The 22,213-nt window shown below is 34.9% G+C and overlaps 1 protein-coding gene across 2 annotated transcripts in view; it reads right to left on the reverse strand.

The window, feature by feature from the left end:
* EDIL3 (EGF like repeats and discoidin domains 3) overlaps window positions 1-22,213 on the reverse strand; it is a 392,867-nt gene that overhangs the window by 153,692 nt on the left and 216,962 nt on the right. For both annotated transcript variants that reach the window (XM_074360330.1, XM_074360331.1), the window contains one exon: window positions 13,854-13,967. In XM_074360330.1, the coding sequence (XP_074216431.1) occupies window positions 13,854-13,967 (114 nt within the window). The remainder of the gene's footprint in view (window positions 1-13,853; window positions 13,968-22,213) is intronic.

A 22,213-nucleotide genomic window follows, 5' to 3' on the forward strand; every position in this document is an offset into this window, starting at 1 on the left:
CTTGTTGGTAGTCTATTTTTTGGAACGGTCATGTTACCTATTTCTGTTTTATTGTTAATTTAATAGACTGCAGTGAGACCAAGTTCCCATTATTGTGTACCATTTTCTTATGTACCACCAATATATCACTGATTTTTAAGGTAAATCCCAAATTCAGAAATACTACAACAAAAAAGGCATGCATTTTAGAATGGTGGAAATGAGGAAATGCATATGATTTATGTTTATTTTCTTCTCTTAGAGGTGCTTGTTTTCATTTGGGGGGAGAATTCCTTATTCCCATATTACTGGTATTAGGCAATTAGGCAATTAGGCAATCCTACAATTGATACAGTTAAACCAGAACTACAAAATTTTCTCTTTTAGGTCTTATGAGAAGCAAAAATTTGAGGGCTTATTACTAGACTAGGAAAATGAAATAATTTTTTTTCTATTATACTGGCTTATCCATTTTATTGGACAGAATTTTATATATTTCTTTGTAATATTTTCAGTCAGCAATGCCACTAACCCCAGAATATAAAATTTGTTTTACCTTTAAATGACTAGACCAAACACCAGAAGCCAGTTAATAGTTCTGTGGGGACTTCTATAGTGTTCTGCTTAATGAATGAACTCACTTAAGCTCCTATGATAAAGTCCACCTGACTGCTCAAAAGGTTAAATGCGTATGAAAAGCTGGTATTTTGCTATGCTAGGAAGAAGAGTTAAGAGACACTAAATGAATTGTTTTTCCTTCTCAGATACAGTTGCATGCTTACTACTTTTCTGTGTTATAAGTAACCTTTTCATGTATAATTTAGAGCACTATTTATTATTCATTAAAAAAGATACCTCAAGTAAAAATACTGCTGTAATTGAGGAATATTTGATAAACTGAAATTCATCATTCATGCAAAGAAGGAAACAGTACAAACACAGGGAAAAGCAAAAATTATATGAGTCCATGTGACCTAGAAACAGGAATAAAAAGAGAATTCAGAAAGCAAGACAGATTTATTGAAAAAAAAAAAGACAGACAGACAGACAGACAGACAGAGGCTCAAGTAGTACATTAGCCTTCTTTATAGTTTTGGTTCACATGTAATCTTGAAAATAGCCCTCTTAAGGAGGTAAATTGAGTGGGTACATTTTCCTGGTACTCAAAAAGCCAGAAAAAGTATATCAGACATATTTCAAATGTCTTAATGTATATGATCATGTGCTAGATATCTTGACAGTTGTCTCAGCACCTAGCATAATGCTATTGTCACAGTCAAGTTGCAAAAAAATCTAGGTTGTTCGAAGACCAATCATTTCTACTTTTTTATTCCCGTCCAACACCCAGAGATCTGTGCAAACTCATCCTCCTTAGAGAAGGCCAAGCAAATGGCAGAATCATACAAATCCTGGAAGCATACACTGCTTAAATAATTCTCGGCACCAGCATATTCTGAAATAAGAACTAAATTCAAAAATAGACTTAATTATGTGTTCAGTGACAATACTCTGATGCTCTGAAACTGACGTGACCATCAACTGAAAATATCACTAATTTAATAGACTGGCATCCTTTTTTTATGTAATGAGTAATACACATTTACTTGGTATTTCACGCTATGATTCTGGATGATCAGTAGTTTTTGGTTAACTCATAAGCAGGCAGCATTCTTCTCAAATGTACATGTCATTAACAACCCAAATAACTGAACTGATTATAAATTTTACACAGATGACAATTAGTTTTGAGAAAATTGAAAAGGTCCTGGTAAAAGTGCTCAATTTCAGACCATAGACCCGGGCAGGAGGGATATTCTTTAGTTTATCTTTCTTCTCTCGTCTTTTAAATATGGGTTAGTGTCTGTAATCAACTCAGAATACTTCACCTTTCTCTAGGGTTACAAAGTTTCTAAACCTACATTGTTGGTGAGAAGCAGCAATGGGTTCACTAAAAACTCAAGCCTGTTAATAAAACCTCTGTAAACATGATAACAAAAATGTGACTTAATAGTATCATCTTCTGCTATTTTATTCTACCAAACACACAAAGAAGAACTGATACTGATCCTTCTCCCACTCCTCCAAAACACTGAAAAGGAGGGAATACCCCCAAACTCATTCTATGAAGTCACCATCACCCTGATACCAAAACCAGACAAAGACACTACCAAAAATGAAAATTACACACCAGTATCATTGATGAACATAGATGTAAAAATCCTCAACAAAATATTAGCAAACAGAATCCAACTACACATAAAAAAGATCATACACCATGATCAAATTGGCTTCATCCCAGGGACACAAGGATGGTTCAACATACACAAATCAATCACTATGACACACCACATCAACAAGAGAAGGGACAAAAATCACATGACCATCTCAATAGGTGCAGACAAAGCATTTGATAAAATTCAACACCCATTTATGATAAAAACCCTTACCAAAAGGGTGTATAGAGGGAACATATCTCAACATAATAAAAGCTACTTTTGACAAACCTACAGCCAACACAGTACTTAATGGTGAAAAACAGCTTATATTTTTTATACATGGAGCTAAAGAACAAACTCAGAATCAAGGCCAGAAATGAACATTCAATGAAAATGGATCATTAATATCTTTTATTTCCAAAAGCTTCCTCCATGCTATACAGAAGGAAAAAAATATCTTTTGAAACCAATAAGCTATTAACTCAGGGTTCTGAGCTTTTTCTACATTATGGACCCTTTTTATCAGTCTGGTGAAGCCTGGAAGAGCCCTTCTAAAAATAAGCTTTTTAGTGCATAAAATGAAATGAACAGGAGCACAAAGTCATTATCAAAATATTTAAAAATGTGTGATATAGTAATATACGTGCTTATCAATGAACACATTAACAGAGGTGGTGCCAGGACTACTATTGCGTCTTACTAGTGCACAGTGTAAATGGTATTTTCAGATGTGTACAATGCTTATAATGTGCTGTGAAAACATCTGTGATTTCTATTAGTGACAAAGTTACTGGTACTGTTAATAGGATGACTCATTGTTGCCTATGAAGGCAATGAAAGGAAATTCTAAGTTTCAGGGAACCATTAGGAAAAATTAACATATGATTTTTCTTTTCCGATCAGAAAACACAGACACTGTGAATTCTATCCACCCATCCCTGAGGGCCCTGTATCCTTGGTCAAAAACTTTGCATTAAGCACTTAAAAAGGCAGGGCTGAGAACTGTCCTTCCATTAATCCCTGTCGGAAAGTGCTCATGTTTTGTTAAACTGAAAACTATTAACAAGATAGACTCCAGGAATAATTCTAATGGGAAAGGAAATGGCATTATTAAGTTACTGCTGAGTGGACATGAGGCAACATTTATATAGCAAATAGTCGTTTTATGGATGTTTAAAAAATTGTGTCTGCCGGCGTGTCCCAAAAAAACACAAAGCAAATTTTATTTTGAACAAACCACCACAAATACGCTCGGATTTCTTGGAGCTGAGAGGTGCAGGTTCAATTCTGTGGTGCTTTGTAGTTAGACAACAGCCCTGAGTATTTATGGGTTCCCTTATATAACTATAGTTCTATCCATTTTTCTTGTCAGAATAGTTTATTTTCTGTCCCTGCGCCTGTTTTCCTTGAATTTTAGTACTGAATTTACTGACTTTGCTTGGACTCCACTTCTTTTTATAGAACCATATTCCTCAAGTTCAATTTATTTTTAAGTTGGATACTTTATATGTCCATTCCCTTCAGAGCTCTAAAAAGAATGTATATTATTGACCAGATAAAGCTATTAAGGTAACTATTATGAAATTTATTTTTAGGACCTTGGGCACCTTAATGGCTCTTCGGGGTTTCAGATGGGCTCCAAATGGAATGCACTATAACCTAGGAGGAGTGGTCTGTGGCAATTACTTCCTCAGCACCTGCTCGATCTGGAATAGCTGCAATCTGGCGTTCTCTCCACTGCCCACCACAATGATTTAAGGACTATTAATGATTTGAGGCTTCAAACTAAAAGTCTTTTCTCAGTTATCCATTTCCTTGAGGAGCTCCTGTTTTGGAAACATTTATTCCTTACCCTCTCTAAGGCTTTATTCTCTATTTCTCTGATTACTTTTTTTAGTTACCTGCCCCTTTGCAGACAGGATTTCTTCACCTGTCTTAAATTCTATCTTCAGTGCTCTTGATCTTAAACCCTTTATTCTTTTTTTTTTTTTAATTGAGTATAGTTAGTTTACAATGTGTCAATTTCTGGTGTACAGCACAATGTTTCAGTCATGCATATACATACATATATTCATTTTCATATAGTTTTTCATTACAGTTTACTACAAGATATTGAATATAGTTCCCTGTGCTATACAGAAGAAACTTGTTTATCTATTTTACATATAGAAGTTAATATTTGCAAATCTCAAACCAGTATTAACATTCCATCTTATCACTTCACCATTCTCATCTGATTCCCGAATCTGAATCTGTGTTACCAATGCTCCCCTGAGTTATCATCTGCATTTTAATATCCAGCTGTCCTACCTTCTCAGGACGTGTCCTACCTTTCCAACTATACGTACAACTCAATATACCTCCACAGGAAAGAAATCTGTTGTGCCCCTTTCCTTCAGTTGAAGAAGATTGCTTTGAAGATCAAACTCAAAATACGTACATGGCTCTTCGTGTTACATGCTGCTGGAAGCCATCACTTCCAAGTCTGCTGATGGAGTAGAAAACCACAGCTAGGGGCCTGTCAGGTACTAGGTTTCTGCCCAACTCAGCTCCATGGTTGCCAGTAAAATTTTATTGCAACTTTTTGAAACTCTGTGATTTCAGGAAACCCCAGAAAATTGTGCATGTTTGGTAAAAGATCAGAAACCATCTATATTCTGTTCTTTTTCCTATTTGAGAAAAGCATTTATCTCTGCTGTTCAGTGAATCTGATAAAAGCAGAAACTACAGTGGTTTATGCCTGTCATTTCCCCATTACAAAATAACCACTTCAGTCTCATTTTGATATTTAGAGTCAAATTTCACCTAAGCATTCCAAAATGCGATGGTAAAAGAAGTACAGTATAATGACTAGCCTACAAATTACATTTTAATCATGTTCTAACTTTCAAGTCCTAGGATGACTTCTTTTCTAGTAGTTTTCTTATAGAGATTTTTGTTTTTCTGGAATGTACAGACTTTACTTGGGTTCTTCCCTTTTTTTTTTTTTAAACAAAAATGAGGATAGGGTGATTATTGAGAAGACTGATATTTACAGTCTGAGAAAAGTACAATATTTCTTAATCATATACTACAATTCTAAATGTTATGAAGAAAAATCAAGTTACCCTGTTTCCAAACTCTCCTGATCTCTGCATGTTTTATCTTTCTTTGTTTTTGAGATAGGAAATATTAGAGTGAGTTTTAGCCTGGAGAATAAATGCAAAAACTAAATTTTAATCCCTGGATATATGCAGGTTACCACATAATGGGAATGTTAACATAATTTGAAAATCAAGAAGGTCTTACTAGATGTTTCAGTAATTATTTGCAGTCAGATACAAAACTGTCAGGTAATGAGAATCTGATTCAATTTGTTAGATGTATTTAGTAAGTCCTAGGGGGTCTATCTGAGCATTCTGCAGATATTTTTTCTGTCATTCCTTTATTAGATCATCACTTTAAGGTACAGCAAGTGAACTTTCAAAGTGTGATATGTCTGTACTAAATTGTTGGGCAAAATTTGGAAAAATATACCCAGAGGGAACTGATTGAAGATGGAACTTCCATGTCAGACACAGAAAATTCAATTCAGGTTTGTCACTGAGTCAATTTTTTGTGTTTATTGTTGCAAAGACCTCATCCTACAGTAATGTTGGAATCATGTCTTTCCTTGAGGGCTACCGATACACTTGCACAGTATTCTGTTTTTTTTGTTTTTTTTTCTTTCACTTATTGTAGTATCTTTAAAAAGAATGTCAGGAATTAAGTTAAAATGATTATCTACACTCAAGTATTTATAGTTATGGTTATTTCCACTTATTTCTCTATATATTTATTGGTAGATTTAAAATATTATATATCTTGGATTTAACATTATACAATTAATCCTGAATATAAACCTTTCATCAACTCATAGACGATTTCCTTATTTTTATTATTTTTATGTTCACAAAAGGTGACAGCCCGAGGTAAGCTGTCCTTGTCACATCCTATTGGCATTCTGGATTAATTCCTATTCTATCTATTCAAGGAAAGTAATCTTACGCTGATATTAGGCAATGCTTTCAAAGACAAATATTGCTAAAGCATACCATTTCAAATTTCTAAAACAGAGCAGATATTTTAAATCTGGAATAAAACTAGAATTAGCATTAATGATAATTTTTCTCTGCTTTTCTTTGATTTCTTGCTACATTTGCAAAAGTTAAATTCTATTTTGGTGTTTTAAAAATCCCTTGTGGATGCACAAAAGCACAATTTATGAGATGGGTTTTTAATATATAAATATTCTTGTCATCAATTGATCTTGATCCCATATTGTCAAAACCTAAAATGTAAGTTGATCATCCTACAAATCTCGTCACATGATGATTACAAAGCAATCGGAATTCATACACTTAATACTAAGATTCTAAGGACAAAGGGTCTGTTTATCCTTGAGAATATTATCCTTCTTGTAAAATTCTCGTTTCCACAGCCCTTTATCTGTTTAGTACTAACTACATATTCTTCTAGCCTCAGTTCAAATGCCATGTCCTTAAACTCCCCAAAACAAAACAGGTGTCCTCATTCATGGCACTCATCATGTTTTAAACTTAGACATTATGTAATTCTTGTTTTTCTCTCCCACTGATCTGTAAACTCCGTAAGAGAAGGAACTGAATTTAACTACCATTATTGTCCCAGCTCCAGAGGATAGCTACTGTTTGATGCAATTTGGTAAATGAACTCATTTATGTTCTGAAAAATTTGTACATAGTTATGCATTGAAAAACTCGATAAATATTTGTGGCTAAGTTTATTTGACAACATAATGGAATATATTCACTATGTTATAACACTGGACTTATGCAATTTCCTTATTAAATTCATGTGTATATTAATTCTTATTTTTACTTCCTTATAAACACCTCTGATTTTTTAACATTCTTTATTTTAATCAGAATCTCTTTATATTTGGCTTTTGGATCCATGTCATACCTGGATAAATCAGAGAAGGAATTTACAGTTATATAGGATAAAACTATAATCTTTGACTATCTACATAGTATAAGAAAATACTGGAATATTTGTTCCACAGTTAGTCTCTGTTCACAATTCACTGAAGTACTTAATCAAATTAACAGTGACAGCTGACAATTATTATAAACATAAAAACGTAAAGAAATGAACTTAGGTGTTTGTGGTTCAGAAGTATGTTATAATGCCATGTTTTTAAAAAAATTTAAGCAACTCCTATCTCATATAATGGTTTTGGTTGGATTAATAATATTTGTTTATTAAAATTATGTTAATGCCACTGGATTTCCTAAATATGTACTTGTAAATCATGGTATTATGCAAGGCATTAAAGCTAATTTCTATACATTTTGTTCTCAATACACACAGTTACTAAGGATAGGCAGTTGTTTAAAAATTTTAAATTTCACAAAATTGTAACAAAAGGAAAAGTGGAACATACTGGCATCAGCTTTTCAAATAACTCAAGGATCCTTCTGTCTACTTAATTATTTATGCAATTGTTTATTTACATTTACCGACCTAGGTAATTTATTAGGTATTTGAGATACGCTATTAATTTTAATCTGCCCATCAATATAAACCAAAAGGTATTATTCATTCCATTTACAGATGAGGAATCTGAGGCTCAGAAAGGGCAACTAATGTTGTTCAGACCTATTGTTACAAATGAAAAAAGCCAGAGTTTAAACTCCATTTCTATTTGAATGCAAAGCCAGTGCCCTTTCCTCTTAACTCTGCCACCCCTCGCCAAGAGCACTCCTCAGGTGCAAACATTCTTTAAGTGTACACTGTAATCTACAGTGTTCTCCAAGGGGCAGGGTGTCATGCTTCGGAGAGCAGGCACTCATTGCAATGCCTGGGGTTAAGGCCAGGGTCTGCAGGTTACCAGCCTTGTGAATCTAAGCAAATTACGTAATCACACAGTAGCTCAGTTTTCTCTGTAAAATGGAGCCAATGATAAACAGAATCTATGATAAAGAGTGTTAAAGGGTCAAATAAATTAATATTTAAAGTCCTTAGGACAGAGCTGGGCTCATACTAAAAGCCTAAATTAAACTCAACACTATCATATGAAAATTGGTGACAAAATATTTAGGTAAGTTGACTGTGTTTCTTTACAAATTTGTCTTTACAAAAGCAATAATGAAGTGTTGAGCATATAAAAACACATTATCACATCATGTATTTATCCATAAAATACTTTAACAATTTTCACTGCATAAGCCTACGTATGTACAGATGTACTTGGCAGCACACCCTGATATCAAAAGAATACATATGTGCATTTATATAGTATACATTGTAGATGATTGTGTATTTGTAAATACTACCTCATTTGTAATGAAGGTTCAAAGAGGTATAGCTGCTCAAAAAAACTGAATATACAGAAATATTCATTTATAGTTTTTAAACCATATTCACATGTATTATCTATCATCTTTTGTCCTTAGGACTTTATAGATGGAATTCTTAAAGTGCTATAGAATTACCTAGATTATTTTATAAATTTAAAAAACTGGATAATTTTGGCATTTAGAAACATCACTTTATCTTCAGTTGAAGATTTTAGCTTTCGTTTTTAATAAAACTCTCTGAAATCAGCCCCGTCTCGATATTTTCTGGCATAATAGTTCAGGGATGTTGTATTATAAGAGCTCCCTTGGTGACTATCTTAATTTCCAGAAATAGTATTAGTGATGGAAATGAATTTGAGTGCCATTTCTGAAATTTAATCATGTCACATTTAAACACCCAGGAGGGAAATGTATATGGCTATTGTGGGTCACGTGGCCCAATAAATGAAAACAATTCTACTTATTTTTAGATTAGTAAACTAAAGTGCTATCAATTTCTATTGTACTCACTTTAATTTAAATATCATGTTCTGTTAAACCTACATGGCAAAGCATAAACCTGTTCTTATGAGAACAGATTCCTCATTCCAGTTCATCATCATTGTCCCTTCAAACTGTCTATGAAAATGGCTATCTGAACACTTGAGCATGTATCATTTAAGAAGCAACAAGGGAACATAAATTAGAAGTTTAATTAGAAGAATACCTGTAATACTATAATAAATACCATGGAAACATCTAAATAATTTTTATCTATTAATCAAAAGTAACTTTAAATAAAATAAACAACTAATCAAACAATCAAATCTCCTGTAATAAACAAATGAAAAATAAAACTAAAAGTAACTGAGATTTGGCAAAGTCAATCATAACTTAAATGAACAGTATCTGGAAATTTAAACTGAAATGATTTAAATCAGATGTATGATTGCCTTAACCCACCTATAAACCTTAGGAAATAATGTGAAAATAACAGGCAGAGTCTTTGCCAAGTATTAAAACATGTGTTGTTAACATTTGAAATAATTACACTGTTATGTAATTGTTATGTAAAAACATATTAAAAATGTTTAATAAGTGATTGATATGCATAATAATTATGATCACATAATTAGGTATATCATAATAGATAGGGTTAGAAATTTATTCCTCATAAAGGTATTTAATAGCTATATTAATTAAAAACATACATTATAATAAAGAATTCAGATAACTTTTAAAATAATATTAAAGTAGCATCTCAACATAAACATCTTGCCTTTAAGTGAAAATGAAGAAGCATACTTAGGTTTTATAAATGTAGTATATCATTAATATTAAAAATATTTCAGATGGCCAAAAAGCACATGAAAAAATGCTCAACATCACTAAATATTACAGAAATGCAAATCAAAACTACAATGAGGTATCACCTCACACCAGTAAGAATGGCCAATATTAAGAAGTCTACAAATAATAAATGCTGGAGAGGGTGTGGAGTAAAGGGAACCCTCCTACACTGTTGATGGGAATGTAAATTGGCTACTATGGAGAACAATATGTAGGGTCCTTAAAAAACTAAAAATAAGAGTTACCATATGATCCAGCAATCCCACTCCTGGGCTGGAAAAGACAAAAACTCTAATTCGAAAAGATACATGCAACCAATGTTCATAGCAGCACTGTTTACAATAGCCAAGACATGGAAGTAACCTAGTGGTTCATCAACAGATAAATGGATAATGAAGATATGGTGTGTATGTACATATATATCATATAGATGTCTGCATGTAGAAATGACCTAAAATGAGAAACATGTCCCTATTTACCTCTCTTAACCCCACTGCAAAAGAGAGTTATAAAAGATTTTATCAAGTTGAAGGAAAGCAATTCAACTGGCAATACCATTTATTGAGTACCAAATAATATAGCAGATTGTATTTACTATATTGGCAAAAGCAGCTTTAGAATACTGCTTAAAAATGAAAAGTCAGGTGAAAAATGACTTGACGGTAATTGAGAACAAAGAGAAATCAGATATTATCCCTATACTTAGGGAATTCAGAGTGCTAGCTTCATTCATTCATTCAGCAAATATTTATTGAGCACTTACTGTATGCCAGCCCTGTTCTGGCAACTGTGATTACAACAGCAAAATCTCACCGTCCTGGAATATACTCCATGGGAGAAACAATCATAGACAATATATTAAAGTAAAAATGTGACAGAGTGATTAAATGTTAAGCAAAAAAACTATAGCAGAGAAGGGGACGAGTGTGTGTTTTGGAGCGTTGAGGAAGGGACGTGGAGAGGCTGGGGAAAGCCTCATTGAGAAGATATCTTTTATGTAATGACGTGAAGGAAGCATGGGAGTGTTCATAACAGAGAATATTACAGAAAAAGGGAGAAGGGAAAGGAAAGGCTCTAGGGTAAGAACGTGCCAGGTGTTTGCCAGAGACAGCAAGGAGGCCAGCGCGGCTGGAGCAGGGCCTAAGAAAATGATAGTTGTTATGTTTAATTTCATTGAATTGAAAGATATAATAAATTAAGGATGAGAAATACTGCCTTTCACGTTTATTGTAAATATGTCCCCAGTTTATTATTTGTGTTTATAGTTTACTGTTTTGCATAGATTTTACAAAATTAATTCTATTCCTTTGCAACATCTTCTATTATTTGTTATTTTGGGGGGCACTGAGAATTTCATTTTAAAATATACCAGAACTTAATTAACCCATCAGTACAAATAAGAGAGAAGTGGAGTAAGTAAAGAAATATGAGTGCAGGAGCCCCAAATGAGACTAAAGGCAGCTTGGATTTGAACACCAAGATGACATCATTTTGGTACGAGTGTCCTCTGACCCACCCAGCAGTGAGTCTCCATCACTCTCCCTTCTCCCGGTCATGAGATATCTACTAAAGCAAATGGCTTCCCTGCCATTAGTGCAGGTGAAAGCTGACCTAGTGGTACCCCTGTGGGACATGATACAAAGCCCGAAGACAGTTTATCAATCTTACTTCAGAGCGGAAGTGGGCAAATTGGCTATAATCTATGTAATGTCAACTCCCAAGATCCTAAACTCAGTCAGCTTCGAGCTGGCACCTGTAACCTGCAGGTGCTTCTGCATGCCCTGCAGTAAGTGAAGGATCTAAGTTCTTAGTGGATGGTACTAAATCATCACTGTGGCAAGATGCACTTTCTTGCTCTAGATTTCCTAAACATTCTAAAAAACCACAGGAAAAGCAAAACCATATCCTTAGAAACCTAGACAATGGGAAGAATCAGGATTCTGAATTCATTACACAATCTTATAAATCAAAACAATAAAAACAAATACCCCATTAGGAACGTATTTTAAACTGTATGTTAGGTGACTCTCTTTGATCTCTGTCTGGGCACAGAGATGAACAGAGGAAAGGGTAGAACGTCAGAGCATGTGATAAGTTAAGGGAGGTACCTCACTACCACATTCATGTTCAGAGAGAAGTCTGAGTTCAAACATAAATATACTACAAAGAAAAACAAAGAATTTTAATTAAACACAACAGCAAAAACTGATTGGAAGACACTAGACACAAACTGGTGACAATTAAGTCCAAAGTCTTTTTCAATATGTCCATTCTAATCAGTTAGGTTTCTTTCTTTCCAGGGGCATATTTAGAGGTGGTGACCTCCATAAAATTTCTGATGCTGGGATGAAAAGGCTTCATCAATTTCAAATTCTAGCTCACGTCCAGGTCTCTATTAATTCTTATCGGGTAGGCAACCAACTGAATGTCTAAGTGCTCCTCGGTCAGGACAAGGGGCAAGGGCTGACTAGGCAGCCATCTTCAAGTCCCGTGAACCAAAGGGAAAAGGACACAAGAGCTGGGCCTGGGTGGGCCCAGGACCAGCTGAATCTGAATTTAAGTTAACTTGGGGAGTGGTCAGTTAAATGCTTTATAGGAAGTTTGCTAGGTTAGATAACTGGGTAGCTATTGGTCTATTTGGTTGTATGATCAACCTGCTTACTTAGACGGTCCTTTCCTTCCATTCATCCTTGCCTGAAGCTTCCTTTATTAACTCATGCTCAATTGCCTTCTCCAATTACTTTAAAGCCTAGAAAAATTACCCCCCAATCTGAGGTATTTCTTTGATAGTCAAAATTTCATTATCTTAATAAGGTTTTTCAGGACTAGGGTGGTAAGAATCCCAAGATGATCATTTTGTTTATATATAAAACCCAAATAAATTCTTCACTAATTTTTCGTTTTATTTTATGAAGTAACAATGGTAAGGGGGAAGAAAGAGAGAGAAGGTGAGAAATAAAATTGCTACTCTGGCTAAAGCAGAAGGGGGTGGATTGTGAATGTGTACGTGTACGTGTGTGTGTATGTGTGTGTAAGGGAGAGAAGAGATAGAGGGCGCTTTCACGTTTATCTTGTTCAACTCTATATGGAAAAATATGTTGAACTGGGACTCAAAAGACCTGATTATAGATTCCTCCCAGTCCTGCTTCTGTCACTAACCACGAGGGCGTGGGTAAAGCACACAGCCTGCGTGTCTCAGCTCTTGCACCTGAATTCTCATCCCCATCTGCCTTCTGAATCTGCATAATGTTACGATGCTGTAATAGTATATACATCAAAGCAGTAGCTCTATGAAGTTTGTGTAAGTGCCCAACAATTAATAATTACTGTTCTCATTAGCATGCATTTGTACCTAGTTCTGGTCTCCTCCCACTGACTGTAATCCTGTTACTACCTTTCCCTAGTTTGAGGGATGCTTTGTGCTTATTTGTAAACACTTCAGGGAAATTACTGTCCTATAACCTGACCCACTGTCTCAAGACCCTACTGTTTTAGGCTTCCAAGAAGACAAATAAATAGCACGTAAAATTCTTACCAATGTATAGGCCAGTTCAACGTGAATCTTCGTTAATCTCTACTTTTTATCTGTGATGAAGGCTATCTGGTTAGAATGCCCTGAATTTATTGTTTGAACCAGAGTATCCACTCTGGGGGAAATTTAGGTCATACACATACTCAAAAGTGTAAATGGAGCTCATGGGAGAGATGCACTTGGTTCTCTGAGGAACTGCTGGCCTCCTGTGAGACTATCAGGTGACCACTCCTATGCCTATCATGCTCTAAGTGACACCCATCCTGGAGAGTATATGTACATGGATAGCATTAACAACAAGTATGACATGTACCATTTCAATACATTATGAACTCTGGAAGCAAATTACATTGACTTTGACCCAGATTCCATAATAGATGGAGGTTATGCAAATAAAGATATATACATATATATATTCAGGTATATATGAATACTTACTGTATTGACAATTTCTTCCCATAAACTCCCCTGGGCACTCACAGGAATAGTTAGCAACAAGGTCTGTGCATATTCCACCATTTTTGCAAGGTTCAGCTTCACATTCATTTATATCTGCAGAACATAGAACAGAGGAAGAGAATTATTGGTGGAAAAAAATGATTAGTTATTGGAAGGTTTTAGGCATTCCAAATAAAACCAAGTCAAAATAATGCTATTAGGTTTTGTGTGTGTGTGTGTGTGTGTGTGTGTGTGTGTGTGTGTCTAGTCAATAATGCAAACAGTGCTTATAACTGACAATTTATTAACAATCAAATTAAATCAAGTTGAAGTGGAATTGAGAATCCAAATAAAAGACCAACAAAACTAAACCACTCTCCAATCCAGAAAGTAAATATGAATAGTTTGGGGAAATATGCAGTGTATCCTTAGAATTAAATCAAACAAATTAACCCTGATAGAGAAATGAATTGGTCTCACTTATACGATCTAGAAACCTCCCCTACAGCAACCACTGCCAATTAACACTGTCTCCTTTCATCTTAATTCATTAAAATTCTAACTGACAGAGATGTTTTAGTTTCTAAATAGTTCACCCTTGATGAATGTGATGAGAAGCAAATTAAAGTTAATAGCTAAAGCTCGTTACATGCGAAGTATAATAAATGCAAATGATGATCACTTCCTAATCTCACTCAAGGGTTTCTAAAGTTAGGGTGACTAAAGGGACTTACCTTTGCTATATTATTATACCTGATGCAAAATCACATGAAACATAAAGCATTTAGCAGGTTATACTAATTTCCATGCTAATTTTGGACAACAGAGACAACAAATGGGATTTTGAACAAAAAAAGAAATAGTGACTAATTCAGGCAGATATCAGTCACTGATATTTACACACCGTTCCCTGTAAGCACAGCACACGCTAGGGTCTGTGGGAGGTAGGCCTGTAGTCAGAGGGCACACACTGCTCCCCCGTGCTGTCTCTTCCTGTCGTCTACTTCAGCTGAACTCCTGCTCTGCTCTTATTACTACAACTCCTGCTTACACACTCAGATGGTGTTACTTACGGGCTTTCTGTTCATGTGTCTTGCACCTTTTCACCGAGTCAGTCTGTGAGCTTTACAAATGCAGCACCTGTCCTGCACTGTTCTCTGTACCCCAACAAATCTATCTGGAAGACCACTAGTGCCCAATAAATGTTCCTTGATGAAATTTCTAACAAAATAGTGCTACAATCTGAAAAAAAATTATTTCAAATGTGTAATGTGCCTTCTGATACACTACAATGTATCAAAAGGTATTCCGAAGTCCTGGTTTTTCACAGTGCTTAAAACAATATGATTATTAAACTGCTCCCTCAGTACCAAATAAGGACAAAATACTAGAAACCCCCTATTTTACCCTTTCCTTTAACTTCTTTCTTCTCAACAACATCTTCTCTTGGAAGCAGTATGGCTACCCTCATTCTAAGTTTACGGCAAAGCTTGTTCTAAACTTCCTTAGGCAGGTGATCACTTTCTCTGAAAGCCATCCTTTTTAGTTTCTGGTGAATTGCTACAGATTTAGAGTGAAGACAATTCATGACTGTGGTTAAAAAGAATCTAAATAATTTGCACTTTATAACATCAAATAATTGGATAAAATCAGACTCTGATAATTTTTAAAAATAGCTATGTACTACAAAATATAATATACTCCCAAATATTTGACATTAAAACTCTCCAGGAAGGAAGGAAGGGAAGGGAAAGGAAGAATATGTCATTTATTTATTTTTCTAATCTGATGAAATATTTAGTTCTTTTTTAGTCTTTACAAAATTTCACTTAGTCTTTATTTATATTGGACCAACATGCAAAATATTTCCATCAAATTTTGAAAGTGGTAACAAAAATCACTGTGTTACGCATTTTCTTGCCAGCTCAGTGCGAGGCAGTGGCAATAGCTGGCTACTTTGGAATATGACTAACATGCCTTTCCCTGTATTATATCTACTGCAATTGTTTTAGGTGAGAATAACGTCAGTGGTTGATAAGAAGTTAAATCTTCCTACTTAATCTTCCTATCTTAAAGAATGTATTGCCTTATTTTGTAAAGTTAGACATAAAAAGCTACCTTTTAAATACTTATAGGGAAGAAACTGAATATTAATGTCTGGAAACGACCACATAAGGGAAATAGAATTTATCTTGGACTTGAAGGAAAGTTTTAATTAGGGTTAATAAAAACAGGATGAGGATGGTGGTATATGTTCAAGCAGGGATCCAGGATGAGTCACACCTTTGCAGACAAATGTTCATGGTATGACAATGTGTCCAGTTCATGAATAGCACAGTCTGGAGCAGAGAGTGGGAAGGGGAGTGCTGGGAACCAAGTCTGAGGATGTAGACGGGGACCAGATTACCATGAACCCTTAGGGTCAGATAAAGAAGCTGGCCTTTATTTTTTGGCACTGAAGACTTGGAGCTGGCTGGGATGGCACCCTCTGTATCCCCGTACTCTAGAAGGCCCTTGTGAAGCCATACGTGGGATGGATTTAAGAAATAAATGAAGCCAGCCAGGACAGAGACCCACCCAGGATTTGATGCTAATAGGTACCTATACATATTAATTCTCAGGTACTCAAAACATTTCTAAATTTAATACTGAACTATATCACCGGTAAAATAAAACCTAGCTCTTGCTTCTTTGAAATGTTAATAGAAGGAAGTTTTCACAGTGGGTCGAACAATCAAGAGTTTTTAATATATACTATTAAGAATATTCAGGCACTGTTGTTCTTTTCTACCTTATTTCTTCCAAGTCTTTACACAATAAGTAGCACCTGTGAATTTAATTAAGCCACATCAACCTTTGAACCTTTGAACTTCTATTTGTTCATCAGGTCAGATCTATAATCATCAATGAAAGAAGTTTTAATTAAGAACATTTGTTTCTAACAATACAGTTACACCTTTATCAAGAAGTTAACATGAGATGGAATAAACTGGAATTGCATTTGCTGAAGTCAAAATGCTTTCTATCCATACTCAGTCTGTGATAAGAAATGGACTTCTTGTTTGTGCATTAAAAAAATTTAACTCAAAAAACTATGTTTATCTAAATTCATAAAAATATAAATGTTATATTAAATGAGTTACAGACTTTAACACAGTAGCAAAATAAGTAAAACATTCCATTCACATCTAGTAACATGTAGGCACACACCACAGATGAGAATTACATTGAAACGTTTATATATTAGTATAATGCAAGAGTTCTTTCAGCAATGAAGGTTATTTGCACTGTGATTAACACTGCAAGCAATCTAAATGAAAACAGATCTCAATCTGAATAAATCATGTTTAATTAAAGAGTAGGTACAAATGTTCACAGAATAAAATGTAATGAAATGAAGGTTAAACTCCTTTGCATGTACATTTCTCTTTGTCATAGATCAAGACATTATTATTTCCAGAAAAAAGTCCTGATCTATTCCAAATATACTGAAATATACTAAATTGTTTTATAACTAAGAAAAATTTGGCATAGCAATCCTCATATAAAATAGGAATTTCCATATTTGGCCACTTTTATAGCTCATTTCTAATAATAATAGCTATGATATTTGAGGTTTTTACTTCTATAACTTCTTTCTGAGAACTGTTGTAAAAAAAAAAAATGGCCTCATTCAAAATTGGATTCTATTATCAAGACACCTAGCAGAGTCCTGATTCCTCACTGAGAACATAAAACCTTGCTGCCCACCCTCAAGCTGACTGAGGTAGTGACTAGAGCTGAACATGGATTTCCAGATATAAACTCACAATGCACTTTGTGTGTGTGTGTGTGTGTGTGTGTGTGTGTGTGTGAAGGAATTAAAAAGCAAGGTAAAGGAAGGAAGGAGAGGTAGAGAAGAGAAGAGATAGTTGGTCACAACAGCGTGCATATCTTTGAAACAAAGAAGTACTCTGCAAGGATTTCCAGACCCTTAGATTTGTTGTAACTACTTACACAGGTTTATTCATATTATATGTATAACTCATTCTCTTTCTGTCGCCCTTAGCCCACCTTATGCAGATTTGTAAAGGTGTGTTGGTAGTCTTTTCCCTTTGGCTTGGCTTTTTGCTAACATAAATAATGCCAACCCAGACATACTCTGGAGATGTCCCTATGGGAAGTCTCCTCCAGTAATTGAAAAACACAGATTCATTAAGGTCACTTTGAGTACGCATGAACTTCCACACAGCTGCATTCTCGTCTTTTTTTCTAGGTGTTTTTTGATCCATCATCATGCAAATTATAGGCCCAAAGCTCATGAAATTGACTCTGGGTGGTAGGCTGTCAGAGAGTTTTTGAAAATTCAAAATTATATTTGCTAGTTCATTTCTTTGTGCTTTTAAAAAAACCATGGCTTCTCTGGGCATAATTTCTTGCCACAGAAATCATGCTGCTTCTTTTCAGATAATTATACTTAAATATTCAGTAATTCCTTTCTTCATGATAGATTCCACCAGCTGGCCAGAGATGAAATGGAGATTTTTGGAGTCTGATTTGCTAAGGCATCCTGTCCAAACTTTCAAAATTAATTGATTAACTAAACAACTAATTAATTGCTTGGCTTGAAAGCTGGCTCACCTTTGCAAGTGCAGAATAGGAATGATTGCAGGCTGTACTCTTGGGCCATCAGTGTCCCAATTTACCCTCAAGATTCTCCAGACTCCTGTGTCAATGCCATCTGACCCCAGTAGCTCCACTAGATTTACTTTTGCCAACTTGATTTAGGATATTTCGAATACTGCCCACCATTTAGACGAGGATATCCGTTCTTTCTTGGGGATGGAAATCCATGTGACCTCCTCTTGACTGGAGAAAAAGCAACTTAATCACGAAACTATCTCTTTCCATCCCCAAGTACATCCAGGACCCATGAGCTTCAAGAAAGAACAACTGACTCTCAGGCTGAGCACCCTCATTTTGATATATTAAAAGGACACCATAATTAAGCCTATTTTCCTTTGCAAAGATAAATTCGACTTCCTTATTCCCTTCCCTTGAGCAGTCTTTCCTCCTGCAATATTGTTATTGACTGTTAATTAGCTGGCAAGAGCTTATTTTCAAGAGCCTGCTATTTTTGATCCTTAACAACAGGTCTTCCCTGGGCTCCCCATTAGCTATTAAATATTCTCCAGGCCTCTGGTGAGTGATTGCCTTTTAAAATTTGACTTTTTATTATTTTTTCTTATCTAAAGTCTGTGGTTTTTCAATTTCTCTTTCAAGGCTGAATAAATTACACTGAATTTCTAGGAATTCTGTCCCCCTACTCAGATACTGAATTTCATCATAAATTCAGTCATAATCAGAATTATCTACAGGATTTCTCAATCATCCCTGGAACCAGTCAGTATATTGTTAATCTTGTGTGACTGAACTTCCTTTTGATCTGGCCTTTTGCTGTATCACTAGTAATTCATTTTAAAGTGGCAAATTAAAAAGAGCATTCTTCAATCAGAACATATCACACACAAACCTTTTATAATAATTTATTGATAACCTTCACTTACCAATAATAGTGTAAAAAAATCCAAGAGGTATTTATTCATCACTGCTTACTCACAAAGATAATACTCTAGGCTTATCTGGATCCTGGCACCCTAACATACGTTTTGAGATCTCAATTTTCATTCAAAACATTTGCTACTAGTATCCAGCTACAGCCCAATTCTCCAGGATGTTTCCATATAAAATTAATTCAGAAAGGTTTTATTTGCCTTAGTCAGGTATTTGGCCAATACGATAAAATAGCTTTTCCAGGATACTTGTAAAGCCAAAACCAGGGAAGAAAGAAGAAGGGTTGGGGGAGGGGCAATCAAGAGAGTGCTACACTTCAAATATCTGAGGCCTTGAAAAATTCATAAATAAAAGCTACAAGAAAGACGCAGTAGAAGCCAAAAAGAACCAATGTCTCTGTAAAAATTTTCACTGAACAGCAAACCATCTCGAAGAACATTACCTTAGGGGCATGCAGCAGAGTAACTTATCCTGCAGTACGTATGTGTTGATTGGTAAGACAGAACTGAGGAGTCATCAACTGTACTGCACAGTGAGTCCCTTGATTAGGGCAAGTGTACCAGCATACCTCTAAAGGGGTTCTACAGAGGAAAATGGATTTAGAACAACAGTCCTTCTCAAAGCCCAAACTTTTAAAATATACCAATGCAAAGATTCCACATCAGAGATTCTGATTTAAATGGACTTGGGTGGAATGGAGGCAGTAATATTGTTTATACAGAAGTCCTGGGGATTCTAAGGATAGTCAGGGTTGCCAAACACTGTGTAGAACCTCTGTGTATGAAGTCCATCTATTCATCCATCCATTCAACCATCTTTAGTTCTCTGTGAGGTGCTAAGAATGCAAAGATTAATATATCATGTTCCCTTACTTTTCTCAAGGTTCTTATAGTACAGTAGATTCACCAGAAAATAATCAGTTACAGTGTACAGTGACAAGCGCTCTAACAGGAGAATGAATGCACAGTTTCTCAAAGAAAATTCAAATATCATTAATTAGTCTAGCAAGACAGAGAACGTTGAGTTTTAGATGAGTCTAGCTGCCTGGAGAAAATGCTTCTGAGTTATGTTAAGTTACAAGTAATTAATCTGAAAAGTTATTTCTCTAAATTAATATACATCTCATTATTCTACCTATCTGAGGGTGACTTCTCATTGTCCCATAGTTCTTGGTTCCAAGTGTAAAAGTCATGTATTTTTCAATTTCTTATTTTTACTATGTATAATTTATATACATTTGCATATTCATAATGTTTTATCCAAAATTAATCACTCTATTCTGTCACATGCATGCTAAATTAGTTTGCTTGCAGCTCTCTATTTTTAGTGCTCAATACCAATGATCAATTATTTTGGATTTTTTCTACAGTGAGTTAAAAAAAAACCCATAACTGGCTAAATGAGACAGGAATCACATGCGAAGCAAAGCTATGATCTACATGGTTGAGTTCACCCATCCGTTCACTCACTCACTCATTCATTCATTAAAACTGTGATGAGCACCTTCTATCAATCAGGCTCTAAATAAAATATATAATTAAATACATCAGTGGACAGATAGAGTTCCTGTTCTGAGAGATTCATCTTCCATAATTCTACTCAGAGAAATAGCTATAATATAGTGAACTATGAAAATATTATACTATAGTAAAATTATAATATAGTGAAATACACCATTATGGACAAAACGTCCTGTGATCATAGATGAGGCAATGGCTTTGCCCAAAGGAGATGTGGAAGACTACTTAAAGAAGGTAATACTTGGTTGCTGCTTAAAGGATATGCAGGCAATTTTTAGATGTGTTAAAATAAGAAGGAACATAAAAGGACACAATGTTTTCAGCGAGAACTGAACACTTTTATTGTCTGGATATGCATGTGACTATGTGTGTGGAACTATTAGGGATGGTGGTTACTAGGTAGTCTGGGACCAGATTTTTATGGCTTTACAAATCAAGGAGTTTGAAGTTCAGTCCTTAGATATCAGGGAGTTAATAGAGAATTCAAGAAGTGTGGAATGGAATTGAAGAGATCTGTGTTTTAAAGAGCTCATTCACTCTAGAATTTCATCACTGGTAAGTAACACTGTGGAAAAATAATTCAGAAGTCAGAAGGGAAATTTATGTTGAGTCCATATCACTCAGACCATGTAACATGATCACCCTAGTGTGTATCTAAACATTTAGCTTGGTTTGAAATGCATACAGACTTCCTAATATGTGGGTTGCCAGATTTAACAGATAAAAATACAAAATGCCCATGCAATAGTTCACTCATATTTTATCAACAAATAGTTTATCTGCAATTCAAATTTACCTGAGCATCCTGTATTTTATGTGGGAATTTTCCTTGAATTGTCAACTAGAATATGATTTCGCCGTATTTTCTTTCTTTCTTATTATATAAGCACTTTAATTTTCAGCATATGGTCATGCTTTCCATTTTCTATATTCAGCAGACCCCCAAGGAAAACTACCTACAGTAGAAAATCATTATTGACAAATGAGTCTTCCGCAGGCTTTTGCTCAAACTAAAATTCGTTGCTTGAATTCAGCAAAGCAGTTCATAATCTTTCAAGTTTATCTCTATGTAAGCTTCAATGTATTATTTATACAGTTACGCTTGCATGTATACTTTGGCTATGCAAGAGCTAAAGAAATCCATTTCTTAATAGACAAGCAGCTGTAGATTCCAGGAATAAAATTAGAACAGATGCCCATTAAGCCCAAACGACTTAAGATTTTGAGAAGAATTACAAAGAGACATAAAGAAATTATGGGGAAATCAGCACTCCTCTCAGCAATTTA

The sequence above is a fragment of the Camelus bactrianus genome, chromosome 3 (assembly GCF_048773025.1).
Source record: "Camelus bactrianus isolate YW-2024 breed Bactrian camel chromosome 3, ASM4877302v1, whole genome shotgun sequence".
In the NCBI taxonomy this organism is placed as follows: Eukaryota; Metazoa; Chordata; class Mammalia; order Artiodactyla; family Camelidae; genus Camelus; species Camelus bactrianus.